This window comes from Montipora foliosa, chromosome 4, assembly GCF_036669935.1.
Source record: "Montipora foliosa isolate CH-2021 chromosome 4, ASM3666993v2, whole genome shotgun sequence".
In the NCBI taxonomy this organism is placed as follows: domain Eukaryota; kingdom Metazoa; phylum Cnidaria; class Anthozoa; order Scleractinia; family Acroporidae; genus Montipora; species Montipora foliosa.
In genome coordinates this window covers 21,806,960-21,821,959 of record NC_090872.1, presented here as the reverse complement: position 1 = coordinate 21,821,959, position 15,000 = coordinate 21,806,960, and the positions used below count along the sequence as shown (strand labels likewise).

General features: G+C 40.3%; 1 protein-coding gene across 4 annotated transcripts in view; it reads left to right on the top strand.

Annotated features, from left to right (window-relative positions):
- The window catches only part of LOC138000275 (uncharacterized), a 35,520-nt gene extending 28,148 nt beyond the window's left edge, over window positions 1–7,372 (top strand). For all 4 annotated transcript variants that reach the window (XR_011123095.1, XM_068846565.1, XM_068846566.1 and 1 more), the window contains one exon: window positions 5,897–7,372. Coding sequence is in view for 1 of the 4 variants with exons in the window: in XM_068846564.1 (XP_068702665.1) it covers window positions 5,897–6,622 (726 nt within the window). In the remaining 3 variants the exon portion in view is untranslated. The remainder of the gene's footprint in view (window positions 1–5,896) is intronic.
- Window positions 7,373–15,000: the final 7,628 nt, after the last annotated feature.

The following is a 15,000-nucleotide window of genomic DNA, read 5'->3' as shown; positions in this document are numbered from 1 at the left end:
TCTGGTTATGTTATGCCCTGCTTCTAAACGTTTACGTTGTTAACTTTGTGGGCAACTTGAAGTTCACTTTCCCGTTTAATCCGGTTACGCCCTAATGATTATGCGTTATTCTCGTTCTTGTCTAGCTCCACGGATTTTCTATGTTTGTTTACTTCGACGCGTACTCCAGCATAGAGCCGGTTATTGTTTTAGTGCGATCCTTGTTTAATTTTCGTTCTTAATTTTGAATTATTGTTTTCATTCCTGAATGCTTGTTTTCGCCGCATTGTCTCACTTTAATTGTTTTATTTTCGTGTTGTTCTATGCTTATTGTTACATTTAAATTCCAATCATGTTGAAATAAGAGGTGCGCTGCCGATTTACCCGGCTTATTTATGAAGCACAATGTATTCGTTTTTTAATATTTCTATCATCACAGAATAGTATGGAAAACAGCACTCAATTATTTTGTAACAGATTTACAATAGTTTGATGATGTTTCTTTGAATATTTCGCTCTGTCAGTGCAGTAATTTTTAATTTTACCCCTTGGCATCGAATGCAATCGCTTCACTCTCCCTCTCTTTTTCTTTTCCATACTTAGGCTTTGCAAGAGAGGATTAAGTTTTTAGAGAATGCGCAGGGGACCTCTGTACAAGCGTTGATAAACCGCATAACCCATTATGGTAGCCGCAGATTAGAAGACTTCGACAAATATGAAGCAGTGCGCCTCGAAGAAGAGCTCGTCTCTGTGGCGAAGACCACTAGCTATGCAAAAGCGGCCAGTTATGACATCATCGCAACCACCCTCAGGGAGAAATTCCATGTATTGAAAGAGCAATTTAAGGCTTATTTCCTGGCTCTTTTGGCAGATAAGGAGTTTACAAGGATCTTTGATGCGATCTCTAAAGTCGATAAGTCGTTTACACGTCCTGTGCCATATTTTCGTACTCAGGCGAGAGGTAATCAAAGGTTTTCCTCTTCCAATCCTCAAGTCACCTGCTATAGGTGCGGAACCCCTGGCCACAAGTCTACACAATGTTGGAAGCGATCTCCGACGGCCCGCTATTTTCCTTCAAGCGGTTCAGGTCAAAACCAACCCCGACCGGCAACTCAGTAGCAAGACCCTCCTTTTGTATGAGTTTGGGTTCTATTAAAGTCAACTCGACACCATAACCATATCTCTTCTTTATATTTATATGTGTATATTCCTTTCGGCTGGAAATCCTCCGCATACATCGATTGGAAATTCTCCGCATACATTTATCATACCACTGGTCTTGTCGCGTCGCATAAGCTGCGTTCGTGGAACATTCCCTCTTCATTGTACATTGACGACCGCCATAATGGCCAATTATCATTTCCGGGTGGCAACTTGCCATCTGTCTTTTAAGCTCTCGCTTCAGGGGATGAAGTGAATTTTGCTCTGGCACTCGCAGGTATTTTCCTCACGTGTTACATCTTACCTTCCCGTGGCTACTTTATAGCCCTGGCAAAGTCTAAACTTACCCCTCAAAAGCAGGTCCCATACCTTGGTTTTGTCATCGATTCGGAACACACACCTGTCGGGCTGTTCTCCGACGCATCTCGCTTCGCTTGGGGAGGTACGTTGAGCCCAAATGCCATTGAGGCGAATGTTCGTGATTACTGGGACGCCTCAACAATACAAGCCGATATCGCCACTAAGGAGACCTTGGCATTAAATAACGTCCTTGAGTCATTCGCTGAAACCATCAAAAACTCATGGGTCGACGCCTTTGTCGACAGCGTGGTTCTGATCCGTTCATGGAACCGACAGGGTTCTCATTCTCAATCGCTTTCAGATGCCTTAAAGAAATTGTTCAACACTATCACGAAACTCAATATCGATTTGCACCTTGCCTTTGTCCCTAGTTCCCAGAACCAGGCCGACTCCCCCTCGCTATGCCTTAGCCTGCAGGATGCCAAATTGTGCCCATCTCTATGGATGTTAGTACAAGAATTTTATGGCGGCCAAAATGGACACTCTGTGGACCTTATTGGACGTCCCTCAAACGTCCAAACTGACTTATCGGGTGCTAAGTTGCCATTCTTCTCTGAGAATCTTCTCCCGGGATCTCTGGGAGTCAACATGTTCGCACAGTCTCCTGACCTCTTCCATGTCTCTGTATTTAAGAACCCATACGTCTTCCCACCCATCTGCCTGATACCTCATGTTATCAAGTATATGAGAAGCTTACGACTGTCGTACACCATCGTAGTACCCGACGTGTGCCCAAGGCGTTTTTGGTGGCCTTTATTAGCATCCTCATGTTCTTCACGATACCTCTTAGCTGTTACTGGAACTGTTGGGGCTCTCCTCACGCCGTCTAAGAATGGATTTTTAAACAATTGGTCTATCCCTCGGGATCTCTGGGTGTTCCGCCTCTGATAAGCAAGTGGTGCCTCTTGGCTTGAGCTTTCACGGTAATATCCTACGATATAACAATGACTTTGTAATTTAAAGCATATCTTTGTATGAACAATTATCACTTGCAGAATGGAGGAAATAATCAAGCAAACAACTCTCCGAACAAACTTTATATGTTTTCAAGTATATTTTTTTGCCCTTTTGTTCTTCTTCAGTACTTCGTTCTATGCAAATTGAAATGAATGGTTGTTCAAAATTGTCTTTTCACGGTTAGTTTTGTAGCTACACATATATTTATATATTCAAAATGGAAATACAATAAATAATAATAATAATAATAATAATAATAATAAATTTAAAGTGAAATAAAATAAATAAATAAATTTAAATAAAATGGACAGGATACATTCCTTTTCCATTCTTTAGGACCTTTCTTCAGCTATGCGAGCGTTTGTTCCGGCTGTGTCGTGTCCTTCTGCAGGCCATCCCAATGACAACCTGTTCCTTTTCTGCCAGATGTGCGGCTATCGCAGAAAAAAACGGTCCCTCAAAAGGTCCCCAGTTCCAAAATCTCTCTAAACTTTCAGGCTATAGATGACAGTTAAGAACATCTGAAAAAAGCCTCCCTCCAATCGTCATACTCCAAGCAGAAGTTCGCGCTTCGCACAGAGTTTGAAACATTCTTGGGGTCTCTTCCGAATAGTAAAACAATCCTTTCTGCGAGTCCTACTAATATCACTCGTTTTTTGATCTGGAAAGACCGGCATGGTAAAACGGTGGTGCATACTCATGGATGTCCCGACTCCAAACTTTAAAGTACAGCCAAGTGCACAAGTCCAAAACGCCTGCATGGCGTTCAAAACAATCGACTCCTACATAGGGAAACTACGAGCCATATTTAAGCAAGCCGGACGCTGTGGGGATTGGAACTTACTGTTAGGTTTAGGTAATCCTGCTGCTTCACTTGAAATGCAAAAATATCTGAAGGCCTCAACTGAGGAACAGTTTCGAGCCCACATAACCCCAAAGGAAGCAGTTCCCCTATTTTTGTCCAAATTGTTGCTTCTAGCCCGCTATATGAGTCGGCGCTTCCAATGTATTCGGAATTCGGCGACATCCTAACCCTGAGTTGTGTCCAGTTAAAGCCATTGAAACATATGTAGCCGTAGCCTCTGAGTTACAGGTTTCCGTAACTAACGGCTTCTTGTTTCGTCCAACCAATCATCAAGGTCATATTGTGAACAAGCCTTTTCGCTTGAAGCTGTTCAGCGGAGGCTCGCTTGAAGCTGTATTTGAAAGAAGCTCACATCGACGGGGAGAAACGCTGCACAGCTTCCGTTCGGGCTCGGCTATAACATTAGCATTATCTGGCTCCCAGTTGGCGGACATCATGTCTCATGTAGGGTGGAACAACAAAGAAGCTGCTATTTACAACATGAAACTGGCGGAGGTTCTTCGTATAGACAGTCCCTCTCATTTGTTGTCTGCAGACTGTTCAGCGTCGTTGGCTAAGAGAGAACTACATTGAAATCAACCGTCTGAAAAACTTTGTATCCGCCTTTCCACACACTTCCTAATTACTAGTTATAGCTGTCGCTAAAGTGCCAACGAGCCAAGCTTGCGTGATCTGGCGGCTGCAAACATCACGCGGCGTACTCGTGCGGCACTCTCATTGGTTATTGCTACGGTCAATATTTGATCGCTTTGGTCTACATTACAGCTTTTGGTCTACATTACACTCAAATTTGAAGCGCTTCTGAGATTTCGTCCGCCTAAAAATCTTCTCGCGGCTCTATAAGCTGCCGCCTCGCCAGGCCTTCTGTCTTCAGAAGGCCTGACTCGTTGGCAATTATACGTCATGTTGTGATTTTTAGCATGGGGGCTTTTGAGTTTGGGAGACTGAGAACGGGAATGTCCTCTTGTCCTGTGATTTGGGACTTTAGGACACGCTTTAACATAGAGACTGTCGGTGCCCAATCTCAAGCAAGCGTGAGAGAGAGAATGGTGAGAGTAAAATACTATTATTAGTATTGTCATACCAGTGAGTACAGTTATTCCTTGCATGTCATTTCAAAAGACCAACTTAATGTGTGAATACTGACGTGGGTAGGAAATGCCTTGGCATTAAGCTCCGGTCAAATGTAAAATGTTTAGTGACCAAACATTAGGTTTGATCGTGTTTCGACACATTTAATTTCGGAAGTTGTATGTAAAAGCATACATACATGCGTTTTCGTTAACTTGTTACGCTACGAGTTTTTAGAACGACGCTCACACATATTGTGTCGTTTTTTTGTTGTTGTTTTTTTGTTGTTGTTGTTGTTGTTTTTTTTTTTTTGTAGTTAGAACGAGCTTCGCTGCGTTCATGTTTTAACTTGACTATACTGTACATGCAAGACTACGGACGTCGTATTTAAAACCGCACATACAAGCTTTGCTGTTAACTTTTTACAGCAAGGGTTTTTGGTACGACGCAAACACAAATTGTCTCGTTTGTTTGTAGTTAGTGCGAGCTTCGGTGCGTTCATGTTTTAACTCGACTATATTACGGACGTCGTATTTAAAATCGCACATACATGCGTTGCTGTTAACTTTTTACGGCACGGGTTACTTTAGAACGACTCCTACACACTGTCTCGTTTGGTGTGGTTTGCTCTGATCAAACTGAGATGGCCAAAGAAAAAAGTATTATTATTATTATTATTATTATTATTATTATTATTATTATTATTATGATTATGATTATTATTATTATTATTCATGAAAAGTTTCAATATCGTGCATCCGTTATTAATATTCTACAGCAAAAGCCGCAAATGCGCTTCAAAAAATATTTCAGAGGAGTGAACCGATGCAATCCTCCCAAATGCTATGCCTTCTCAAACTTCACTGCATCAGTCAGTTAATTTACTCGTGTAGCTATGTCACCATGGTCCCACCAATTACAATGTCGGGAATATCTCTTCCATCTCCTACACAAACGGCTCACAGTCCACAATTTCTCAACTCGCTCTTACAAAGAGTTAACGTTAGAAACGGCGGCTTACAAATCTTTGTTATACTGTCGTTGATTCCCTACCCTGGGTGCCAGAGGAATTTTATTTTTCAAGGTGGGAGAGAACGCTCAACGATTCCAAATCAATGTTGATTTGGAATCCCTCAGCGTTCTCTCGGACCTTGACAAAAAAAAAACACTTCCCTAGCAGCCAGGGTATTGATTCCCTTGTTCGTTTTCATGTTTTTGTTTCACTCCCCATAGACGCAGCACATCAGTTTCTTTAGAAAAGAAGCCCTTCGTTCTTCTTTTTTTAGAACAGCTTTTCCTAGTTCTGCACCTCTCAAACAATCAACGCATAATGTTGCCGCTTTCGTCACAGGTATAAGGTCTCAACCTCGTTCCCAAGGATTTTCTCCGCCCAGAGGTTGGCGGGCAAAAAAAAAAAACGCCCTGGAAACGATGTTGACCAGGTCTGTGAGTTGTACGATCTGAGTGTGAGAACCTTCACCAAATATCTTCTTCCTTTTTCAGGTTAGTGATCAAGAGGAAAGCCCAGAGGCTCCCATAGGAGGCAAGGTCCACGCAGACAAGGTGCTTACAAGAGCAGCAAAAGCCTTCAACGATTACCTTCCCGGCTCAAGAAACCTGTTTAAGCCTAAAGTCCTGTCAAAAGTGTCATGTGACGGCATATGGCGCGTAGGATCATCAGTGGCAGTCAGTAATTTTTTAAGGCCTATTTATTTGCATAATAAGATTTTTGCTTTTCAAGAAAATCTATTGAAAGCAATAATATTACCGGGTGACGATGGCGTAAGGGATTCGCAGGATTCGAGGTGGGAAGCTATGGCGTTTGCCGTGAAGGGGGGTTTAAATGAAAGAGATTATGACCTTCCTAGTCCCTTGTTAAATGTTAAACCACCTTGCGACAACTGCCGAAAGATCTTCGGGAGATTGAAGGGTTTTATTTCCAGTGGTCCCACATTCTTGGGCGCATGCGCAGAATACTACCCCGTAAACAGTCTTCTGCCTGATGATCCAGTCACCTTGCGAGAACAAGTCTTAATAGGCTGCAAAAAGCAGAGTCATAGAGAGCAATGTAGACAACTTTTTCTAGAATACAGAAAAATTGCTGACAGCTGCAAAAAAGCCTATAGGAGATATGTTGATTTCAAGGAAACCAAACATTTACAAGCTGTTTACAAAAATATCCTACCTACATTGTTCATATTTGGTTATGACCCAGATTGCGGATTGTGAGTTTCCTTTTCAAGGATAATTTCCCGATGATTACTTAGTCGAGTACTTGAATGTCGACAAAGTTACAAATATGTAACTAGGGGAGCAGAGAGATCCGCACTCTCCACTCAACAATGTGTCCCAGGTTTGATTTCCATGCCTGGCGTCACGTGTGGGTTGAGTTTGTTGGTTCTCTCGTACTTCAGATTGATGGTCGCTACTATCTGGTGTAAACCAAGGTTAAGAAAAGGCCACTTTCGATAAAATAAATTTGAACTTGACTGTGAAGATCAGCGAAATAAAATCTATTGACAGAGCTCGCAGTGAGGAGCTAATCCCTAATCTTCGATGTGAAGTTTGAATTTATCTTAATATGGAAATAGGCATATTGTGGACCAGGCAATTGATTGAGTCAAGATGAATTGATGTAAAGCAGCCGTGACAAACTTATTGTAAAAATAATAAGTCAGAAAAGTTGAAGACGCTGTTAGTAGAATGATCAGTAAATTGAAACTCAACGAACCGTATTGTTAGAATAAACATAGTAAATACTCTGAATACTATTCACAGTTAGTCACATGATCACAGTGGTTACTGCACAATTTCCTCGATTTTGCTGGATCATAAAGTCTCTTAGGAAAGCAATGTGTTGATTGAGTTGAGATCAATTGATGTCACGGTAACATAATGAAAAGTGTATTGTAGCATTAATAGATAGAAAACTTGAACGGGTTGTTAGAAGAATTACTGAATAAAGTGGATCTAAACGAATGATATTGCTAGACTCATAGAAATATCAACGGAGAAAACGCTTAAGTGTTTAACTTGTTATGGACATATTCATTACTCCCAACGCTCGTGATCACATTGCGAAACAACGCTGCCTACACTCTCGGGGTCAAATTGCGTCCAATGCATTCCCTCGAAGTGGAAAGAAATGCGCTAAATCTTTAACGCTAAAATCGCATGCATGTCGTGCGTGCATGCATGTAGTGCATGCGCAATGCCAATCAGCGTTGACATTATGATTGCGGGCTCCTTTTGGTCGCTTGCAATCATTGAACTACCACTGCTTTGTTGTTGTTTGTAGTTAACTGAAGGAAAAAAGTTGTCTTTCATCAGTGATAAGCGATCATTCAGTTAAGACCAAGTTTAGTGTCAAAGTTCAGATATCAACGTTTCCGCCTGGTCCTATAAAGCGCTGCCAAACTGTGGCACAACAGGGGCATGTAAAATGCCGAAAAGGGTATCATGCCGAAAAGGGTACAGACGCATAAATTATACTATTAAGCAACACTCACGTCATCGGATCAGCTTTGCGAGAGAAACGTGAGTAAGTTGTCGTGACCTTTGGGCTGTGAATGATATCGCTATATTTTGTACAATGCGTATTGCAAAGAAAGAACATGATTTGAGCAACATTTGCAACAACGAGCTGTCCTGTTAGTCAAAAGACTAAAGCATAACTTGAAGAAATTGAAACAATTTTTGATTCTATTTCTATCGCCTTGGTTTGTGGAGAAAAAAATAAACGTGTCTGGATGCCCTGCATACGGAATTGGAACTGTTTACTCTTTGGCCAACGTTGTTCATTAATTTTGATAATTGAAAAAGGAATACAAATCTGGGTAGTATTTTCACAAAGCTAGATATCTGGTAGTCCTAAATAGATTTAGTGATAGCCCTCGTTTGAATGATTACCTGTAAGCATGATACAGTATAAAAAAAGGAGCGCTCGTTGAGAGACTTTTAAAACCCTTTTTAATAGTACTCTGTCACTACCACGCTGAGCCAGAATTTTGTAAACAGTCGAGAACATTATGTGCACGGGCTCGAAAAAATCGTTCCCTGCACTGAATAGCTTTGTGTTTTTAAAGGAAGATATGTTTTTCTAAGAGCAATGAAATAAGATATTTGTTGAAAATTATCTTTCTTACAGTTGGTTGTCGAGTGTTTTGAACTAAAATATATACCAGCGACCAGATCAAAAAGATCTTAGCGGCTTAATTAAAAGGAAAACGCAATTAGGATACTAGTCAGAGTCAAGGAAAACAACGCAATGTCATAAATAGCTTATTCGAGCAGGTTAAGAAAGAGGCAGCCAAAGGCTATTGTGGACCTACTTACAAAGAATTTTGAATACAAAGGGAGGCAAATAAGGCAAGCTTAAAGATACTTAAAGTAGACAAAATGTTCACAATTCATTCGTGTAAGTTAAGCTCGAAATAATTTTAAAGATAGGTAATTTCCTGGGATTTCTTTCTAATAATGGCAACTCCTCTATAAACTGAAAAGGGCCCGAAAAGAACTCATAACTCGTAACTTTATTTATACTCGAATCAATATTGGAGCTTGTTAGGCTCCTAGCATATACAGCTAATGTCTCGAGTGAGAAGTAAAAGTATTTGAGTCAAAAATCGGCTAAAGAATAAGCGGAGAATTTACACATTAGCTGTCGGGAACATTTTAATTTGAAGGACTGTTCTGACAATCCTTCCTTTACTTGCTTTCACTTCGTATCCAGTATTATTTTCGAAGACTCCCAATGTTGTGCAAAACTTAACGTTTTCGAAATTATTGTGTAACCTTGCAACGTTGAATAGGGAGGGAGGGGCCATATAAGTGAAGGTGAAACTATTTCTTTTGCCCTTTAAACGAAGCGGGTTGAAATACAGCTGGTGCGGTTCATTTACATAACCTTCCCAACTACTTTTGTCCATGATTGTAGCTCTTTAATTCGTTGTATTGTGGAGGACGTGGTTTCCTCCTCTCTCAGCAGAACGGCCAGCATGTCGTTTGCATCGCCATCGCAAGGCCACGGGACGTCAGCAAAGGAAATGAAATTTTTAGACCCGATAAAACACGTGCTGCGAGTTTTTTGAACGCCTTAAAAGCATTCCACAAAGAACGTGTCCCTCTGGACTCAAAACAATGGTTCAAATGGGCCATTTTCGAGTTCCTGTTAGTCTCGGTTTCGAAGTGAGTCTTGGTGCTCAGCTATTGTAAGGGAAATGAGTTTGATTTGCATAAGAATACGCAACGCATTTACATTTGAATGGTTGTGCACAAGGACTTGCTTTGAAACTGAGGCATACAGCAACTCGGAAATGGGCTAGTGCGAGAGGTGAATATTAGCATACAAGAAAAACAAGGTATGCCTCATTAGTATTCTTTATATTAAGAATACTAACGCGATCACGGCGCGCGTACTATCTGAGAGACACAATAAAACTATAAAATCTATTGACTCCATCTCCAACAGTGTTCGTTATTCAGTTGGGTTCCTGATTTGACTCCAACATGTTCACGTTGCCAAGAGATGTATTAAGGCTTTGTGTGGGTTGTATAAAATCCGCCAAAGTAGAAAATTCCTCAGACCTGAGTTAACGCACACAACTCGTCTGCCTTATTTCACATCCATTTGCCTTCTAGATGTATTTCGTGTACAGTTTAAGGTGGCTCAAACTAGTTTCAACACTTTCAAGAGACCTTGTTATTAGAGGGATTGATAAAGCAACACTTTATCATTAACAGCAATGTTGTGGTACCATGTGAAACATTAATTATTGCTGAAAAAGATGCAGTCATTCTTGTAACGTAACAAGTTACCATGGTAACAGGAAAGCCTTGCCAAAAAAAACACCCTATTTTTGTCTTTAGTTGCTCATATCTGAAAAACGGACTCGGTGACCCCAATTTTTCATTGCACAAAAGTGACCAGCAGGCCAAGATGAAACTCTCTGCAAAAGTTTAAAAAATTCTGTGGAGCGGATTCAGAGCTATCTTAAACTTTCAATTATTTAAGGTGGCTCTGAATCTGCTCCACAGAATTTTTTCAACTTTACACAAAGTTTCATTCTGGCATACTGGTTAAATATCACAAATAAAAAATGGGGGTCGCCCAGTTCGTTTTTGAGATATGAGCAGCCAACGCCAAAATAAGGGGTGATTTGCAGGGCCTTCCTGTTGCCAAGGTAACTTTTTACGTCACAAAAATGACCGAATCTTTTTCAGCAATAACTGGTGTTTGACATGGTGCCATAACATTGCTGTGAAGTGATGAAATGTTGTAGTGTCAGTCCTTGTAATAAGAACGTTTCCGTCAAATGTTGAAACTGATTTGAGCCACTTTAAAGTCCTTCTTTCAGTCTATTAACAATCAAGCTTAATCAATCGATCAATCAATCATTGATTTGATATATTTAAGCGCTCCGGTTACTACATTCCATTTTAGCTTATCGCCTACCGTCTTTTCCTATCGGGGTTTTCTTTTTGTGCCGAGACTTTGATCCCGGACGAATGTTACTCTTTATTAATCAAGGTTAAAAACACACCTTTTTAAGTTTGGATATCGTTTGTTATGAAGTTATTTTTCATCAGTTCAATTCGCTCTGATGTATTAATTTGGATTATTGTGAATACGCGCGGCCATATAACAAACTGCCCTAAACGCGCCTTTTTGCGAGCCAGACGGTAAATGCGCAGGGCTGCAAATGCATTTGCCGCCCTGATTCTGATTGGCTGTAGACTATTAGTTTTTAAATATAAACTATCTTTTTGCTTATTGTTAACAGTCTTTTTAAAAATAGATCATATCTGAGTTTTATTGTAACGAAAAATAAATTTTCTTTGACTCTTCATTAGCTGATCATATTGTAGCACTAACTTTTCATATCATAGTTTCATGTTACATGTCTGTCAAAAAAACAATGAATTTGTACGATTTGGCCTTTATTATTGATAATAATGATAAACACACTAATTTTGTCGGGCATATAGCTTATTTTTGTCCCTAGTAGCATCATTTACACGGCCTCGCTCCGCAGAAATGATACTACTCGGGAAACAAATAAACTATTTGCCCTCCAAAAGTCATGTGGTTGCCCTATTATCTACTGTAAAGCACGTTATAAAACTCATTAATAATTCATAATGAAAAAAAAAAAGAAACGTTTTACTAATCAATATCTATATATCTGGTACAGATTTCTCTGCCGCTCATGTTGTACATATTACTTAGAGTATTGTATAATTTTAGTGCCATATAAATTGAGATATTGTTAGAGCGGTTTTCAATTGAGTGTCGAAAGTAATTAGCGAATTGCTTTGGTTTTGCATTACTTCACTCAGTGATTGGTTCAAAGTTCTTGTGCCACTTTTTTAACCAATCAGAAGTGAAACCAAAACCAATCATAGTCTCATTTGAGTTTACTTCTTTACAGTCCTTAGGATACGCACTGTTCCCAACATGGTAGTTTTTCGCACTACACCGATATTTACATCAACTTGTAACTTTTCCAACCATGTTTTAAACTTTTTTGTCACATCTTACATTTACACGCCTTGGAGTTTTCGCAATGTCTGCAAGGGACTGCCGCATCAACTAACCCAACAAAGATTTGAAAGAATGTGACAGACCTGTACGGTCTCCCTTTTGTAAGTTTGTGGTTACAGATAAGTCAGATACCTTCAATTCACAGTTTTTCTTTAACGATCATGTCCTTGAGAGAATTATCCCTCTTGTATGATATTACAGGAGGTTCTTGAATAGGCTTTGACAGCAATGACTGGTTTTGAATAAAACTCCAGTTGAGCGCCATTATTGCTTGAAGATTGACAATGCTAAGTTGTATGTTCTGACAAATGGTGGAATTTTCTCCGTGGCTTGTTCTTTAAGTGCCGACTCACTTCTAGTGCTGATCTAGCACCCTTTTCGGCACGCCTTAACTTATACTTTAATTTGTTCCCTTTTTCTATAATTCCAATTACTTTGAATTGTGTTACATTAGTGCTGCCCTCGTACCATTTTCGGCACGCCTTAAATTACGCTCTCATTTATCCACCTTTCCTATAATTCCATTTACTTTGAGTTGTGTTACATCAGTGCTAGTCTCGTACCCTTTTCGGCACGCCTTAAATAACGCTCTCGTTTGTCCACCTTTTCTATAATCCATTTTCTTTGAGTTGTGTCAGATCAGTGCTAGTCTCGTACCCTTTTCGGCACACCTTAAATAACGCTCTCGTTTGTCCACCTTTTCTATAATCCTTTTACTTTGAGTTGTGTCAGATCAGTGCTAGTCTCGTACCCTTTTCGGCACGCCTTAAATTGCGCTCTCCTTTTCTCCACCTTTTCTATAATTCCCTTTACATTGAGTTGTGTTATATACATCACTGCAACTCTCGTACCCTTTTCAGCACACCTTAAATAACGCTCTCGTTTGTCCACCTTTTCTATAATTCCCTTTACTTTGAGTTGTGTTACATCACTGCTAGTCTCGTACCCTTTTCGGCACACCTTAAATTACGCTCTCCTTTCTCCACCTTTTCTATAATCAATTTTCTTTGAGTTGTGTCAGATCAGTGCTAGTCTCGTACCCTTTTCGGCACGCCTTAAATTGCGCTCTTCTTTCTCCACCTTTTCTATAATTCCCTTTACTTTGAGTTGTGTTACATCACTGCAATTCTCGTACCCTTTTCGGCACACCTTAAATTACGCTCCCATTTCTCCACCTTTTCTATAATTCCCTTTACTTTGAGTTGTGTTACATCACTGCTAGTCTCGTACCCTTTTCGGCACACCTTAAATAACGCTCTCGTTTGTCCACCTTTTCTATAATCCTTTTACTTTGAGTTGTGTCAGATCAGTGCTAGTCTCGTACCCTTTTCGGCACGCCTTAATTTGCGCTCTCGTTTGTCCACGTTTTCTATAATCAATTCTCTTTGAGTTGTGTCAGATCAGTGCTAGTCTCGTACCCTTTTCGGCACGCCTTAAATTGCGCTCTCCTTTCTCCACCTTTTCTATAATTCCCTTTACATTGAGTTGTGTTACATCACTGCAATTCTCGTACCCTTTTCGGCCCACCTTAAATTACGCTCTCCTTTCTCCACCTTTTCTATAATTCCCTTTACTTTGAGTTGCGTTACATCACTGCTAGTCTCGTACCCTTTTCGGCACACCTTAAATAACGCTCTCGTTTGTCCACCTTCTCTATAATCCTTTTACTTTGAGTTGTGTCAGATCAGTGCTAGTCTCGTACCCTTTTCGGCACACCTTAAATTACGCTCTCCTTTCTCCACCTTTTCTATAATCAATTTTCTTTGAGTTGTGTCAGATCAGTGCTAGTCTCGTACCCTTTTCGGCACGCCTTAAATTGCGCTCCTCTTTCTCCACCTTTTCTATAATTCCCTTTACATTGAGTTGTGTCAGATCAGTGCTAGTCTCGTACCCTTTTCGGCACACCTTAAATTACGCTCTCGTTTGTCCACCTTTTCTATAATTCCCTTAACTTTGAGTTGTGTTACATCACTGCTAGTCTCGTACCCTTTTCGGCACACCTTAAATAACTCTCTCGTTTGTCCACCTTTTCTATAAGTTTTTTACTTTGAGTTGTGTCAGATCAGTGCTAGTCTCGTACCCTTTTCGGCACACCTTAATTTACGCTCTCGTTTCTCCACCTTTTCTATAATCAATTTTCTTTGACTTGTGTCAGATCAGTGCTAGTCTCGTACCCTTTTCGGCACGCATTAAATTGCGCTCTCCTTTCTCCACCTTTTCTATAATTCCCTTTACATTGAGTTGTGTTACATCACTGCAATTCTCGTACCCTTTTCGACACACCTTAAATTACGCTCTCCTTTCTCCACTATTTCTATAATTCCCTTTACTTTGAGTTGTGTTACATCACTGCTAGTCTCGTACCCTTTTCGGCACACCTTAAATAACGCTCTCGTTTGTCCACCTTTTCTATAATCCTTTTACTTTGAGTTGTGTCAGATCAGTGCTAGTCTCGTACCCTTTTCGGCACACCTTAATTTACGCTCTCGTTTCTCCACCTTTTCTATAATCAATTTTCTTTGACTTGTGTCAGATCAGTGCTAGTCTCGTACCCTTTTCGGCACGCATTAAATTGCGCTCTCCTTTCTCCACCTTTTCTATAATTCCCTTTACATTGAGTTGTGTTACATCACTGCAATTCTCGTACCCTTTTCGGCACACCTTAAATTACGCTCTCCTTTCTCCACTATTTCTATAATTCCCTTTACTTTGAGTTGTGTTACATCACTGCTAGTCTCGTACCCTTTTCGGCACACCTTAAATAACGCTCTCGTTTGTCCACCTTTTCTATAATCCTTTTACTTTGAGTTGTGTCAGATCAGTGCTAGTCTCGTACCCTTTTCGGCAGGCCTTAATTTGCGCTCTCGTTTGTCCACGTTTTCTATAATCCATTGACTGTGAGTTGTGTTACATCAGTGCTAGTTTCGTACCCTTTTCGGCACACCTTAAATTACGCTCTCGTTTGTCCACCTTTTCTATAATCCTTTTACTTTGAGTTGTGTCAGATCAGTGCTAGTCTCGTACCCTTTTCGGCACACCTTAAATTACGCTCTCGTTTGTCCAC